Genomic DNA, 3,541 nt, shown 5'->3' with positions numbered 1-3,541 from the left:
AACGGACTATTAAATATCATCCGTTTCGATGGGATATTGATGACACAAATACCGAAAATCGGGAAGTACGCTTCTATGGGGGTTATTTGAAGAAAAGGGCTTATGCTGATAATTTTCTTCTCCAATATTTTATATAGCCATGGCAGATTAAATACTAAATTTCAGTCATATCGGTAGTATATTGAGGCCACAACTATCAAAATACCTTAAATCGGGAGGTACGGTCCTAGGGTGGCAATTTGAGGACGTCGACATACACCGGCACATTTCGGGTGGAATGTTTCATACCCATATCAAAAACTTAATACCAAATATCAGCTATTTCGGTGGGGAACGAAGACTAACTACCAAATGTCAGTCATTTCGATGGGATATTGAGCAGAAAAATGCCAAAAATCGGGAGGTACCGTTCTATGGGGGCTATACGAAGACATGGACCTATACCGAAAAATTTCAGGCGGAAAATTTTATACCCTCAACATACAAGTACTAACTTGCAGCCATTTTGGTGTTATAATAGCCACATCAATCCTTCAATATACCGAAAATTCGGATAGACCGTTCTATGAGGGGTATGTAGGAGTATACTTTAGTCACGAATATACACTTTTATATATTTACATACTTTAGCCAAAACATACTTTACTACAAACATACAATAGAAATATAAAATAACATAGTAGGCTTTGATTTAATAATATAAGTTTTGTGAAAATAAAATAAAGTCAATTCAAATTCGTTTTTTCAAATTGTCGGTTGTGTGATAATTCTCTCTCCGCCTATAAATTGGTGACCCTCGACGCTGAACATTTTTCAAGCAGCCTAATTCGTGCCTCAAATCTCAACAATGACAAACAAATCAGGAACAGCGACTGGTGTATCTCAACAGAATGCAATCCCATCTGTTAGTTCGATGCAACATGCCATTAAAATTCCACGATTTTGGAGAGAAAATCCGTCTCTTTGGTTTGTCCAGGTGGAAGCGCAATTTGCTTTGAATGGAATTGATTCCGAGCAGAAAAAGTACTACATAATAATTGCCGAATTGGATACAGAATTGCTGACTCATGTAAGTGACATCGTTTTGAATCCGCCTGAAGACGTATACACACAATTGAAAAAACGTTTGATTGAACATTTTTCCGTGTCTGAGGAAAAACGCATAAAGCAACTTCTCAATAATTTGGAAATTGGCGATAAGAAGCCGAGTATCCTGCTCCGGGAAATGAAAAATCTTGCTAATGGTGGTGTCAACGACGATTTCCTGCGTACAATGTGGATGCAACGACTACCGGTACATACACAAGCAATCTTGTCTACATCGTCGGAATCCCTTGAAGCAATTGCAAAGATGGCTGACAAAATTGCAGACGTAACAACGCCCTCCGGCATTTCAAGTGTTGCAGTCGGAAACACATCATTCGATCTCTCAGCGATATCTAAACAAATTGAAGCCCTTACTGCAGCGGTTCAGCAGTTGCACGAAAACCGGTCAAGACAACCTTCTAGAAGTAGGTCTCGAAGCAGTAGACGTATCAAATCAAACACATCAGGTATATGTTATTATCATCGTCGTTTTGGTCAGAGAGCAAATAAATGCCTACAACCATGCACGTTCAAAAGCAACCAACAACCGGGAAACCAATAAGCCGGTCACTAGAGGCGAGCAGTGATCGGTCTAGCAAAACAAATCGCCTATTAATTTATGATAAATTTCTAGGAAAACATTTCCTTATCGACACAGGCGCTGACATTTCAGTTGTACCCGTGGATCATAAGAAAGGCAACAGTCGTCCCGACGAATATTCTCTTTTTGCTGCAAATGGTACATCAATAAAAACCTATGGATTTTTGTAGCCCAGAAAAAAGACTAAATACCAAATTTCAGCCATTTTGGTGTTATAATGCGGCTAAACACTTCAAAATACCGAAAATTTGGATGTACCTTTCCTTGGGTGTACATCAAAACGTGGACCGATACCGATAAATTTCTGGGAGAAAGTTTTGCATCCCAAAGGAGGACAAAATATCAAGTTTCAGCCATTTTGGTAAGACAATATAGCTAAAACCTTCAAAAATACCGAAAATTGGGAGATATCGTCCTATAGGGGCTATATGAGGACGTGGACTTATACCGACAAATTTCAGGTGGAAAGTTGTATACCCATAACGGAGACTTACTACCACATACTAGCGTTTTATGGGGGCCGTATGTGGACCTATACCGACACATTTCATATGCGTTTAATACCCCAAATGAAGACCAAATACCAATTTTCAGACATTTCGGTGGATTAATGTGGCCACAACCTTCAAAATACCGAAAATCGGGAGAAACCTTTCAATGGGGGCTAAATGAAGGCGTGGACCTATACCGAAAATTTCAGGTGGAAAGTTTTATACCCTCAACGAAGACTAAGTGCTAACTTGCAGCCATTTCGCTGTTATAATGAAGCTAAAACCGTCAATATACCGAAAATTCGGATATACCGTTCTATTGGGGGGTACATCAAAACGTGGACGTATACCAACAAATTTCTGAAGGAAATTTTTGTAGCCCACAAAAAGACAAAATACCAAATTTCAGCCATTTCGGTGTGATAATGAGGCTAAAACCTTCAAAATACCGAAAATCGGGAGATATCGTCATATGGGGGCTATATCAAAACGTGGACCTATATAAACATTTTATGGTAGAAATGTTTCTTATCCTCTGGAAACACAAAATACAAAGTTACAACCGATTCTGTGGTCAAATGAGACTAATACATTTAAAATATATTAAAGTAACGCGTACTATATATGGGGCGTTATATGGGGCTATACCAAAACGTGGACCTATATAAACAAACTTTGGTAGAAATGTTGTTTAGCCTCTGGAGACACAAAATACCAAAATACAACAAATTCGGTGGTAAAATGGGACATATATCTTAAAAATTCCTAAAAACGACGAAGCGTCACGGAGGCTATACGAAAACGGGGACCTACATAGCCCGCTTTCAATACCAAAAGTCCCACGTACATATGTATGTATAATAAATTATACCAAATTTCATCCACCTACTTCAATCCGTTCGGACGCTAGAGTGATTTCCACAGACGGGCAGACGGCCGGACATGGCTATATCGATGTAGAATTGCACGCTGATCAAGAATATATAGTTTGTGGGGTCCACAATGATTATTTGGAGTAGTTACAAACGGAATGACAATTTTAATATACCCCTATCTTATGTTGGAGGGTATAAAAATTTAGGAAACTAGCCTGGAATATGTACGAAGCATTAAACTAAAATAACCCATAAAATATAGTACATTTTGCACTCCTGTTGCCAAGGTTGATGCTATAGGTAGCAACTAAGAAGGCATACCCCATTAAAGACATGAGATATATGGAGATGGCTATCCCATCTTAATCGAACAGGGGGTGTCTACCTAGTTCGGTTAAAAATGTTAAAATTCCGAAAGTCTGGAGGTACGGTTAACTGGGGGTTATACCAGAACATGGGCAAATATAGCTTTCAATGCGCTACAAACG

At 38.8% G+C, this 3,541-nt stretch overlaps 1 protein-coding gene across 1 annotated transcript; it reads left to right on the top strand.

Moving 5' to 3' along the window:
- The first annotated feature begins 847 nt into the window (after nt 1-847).
- On the top strand, nt 848-1,857 carry LOC141393823 (uncharacterized). Its single transcript, XM_073967393.1, has 2 exons — nt 848-1,511; nt 1,721-1,857. The coding sequence occupies exons 1-2, from the start codon at nt 848-850 to the stop codon at nt 1,855-1,857; spliced, it is 801 nt and encodes a 266-aa protein (XP_073823494.1).
- The last annotated feature ends 1,684 nt before the right edge of the window (nt 1,858-3,541 follow it).

Source organism: Musca autumnalis, unplaced genomic scaffold (genome assembly GCF_047663935.1).
Source record: "Musca autumnalis isolate F117 unplaced genomic scaffold, ASM4766393v1 scaffold_1, whole genome shotgun sequence".
Taxonomy (NCBI): domain Eukaryota; kingdom Metazoa; phylum Arthropoda; class Insecta; order Diptera; family Muscidae; genus Musca; species Musca autumnalis.
The sequence above is the reverse complement of the archived record's forward strand: the minus strand, read 5'-3'. Positions and strand labels throughout refer to the sequence as shown.

Excerpts from the sequence above, each read along its gene's own strand:
- LOC141393823 (XM_073967393.1), top strand. The coding sequence starts at position 848 with ATGACAAACAAATCAGGAACAGCGACTGGTGTATCTCAACAGAATGCA. Across the intron at positions 1,512-1,720 it reads GTCAAGACAACCTTCTAGAA|GAAAACATTTCCTTATCGAC; the intron begins GTAGGTCTCGAA and ends ATAAATTTCTAG.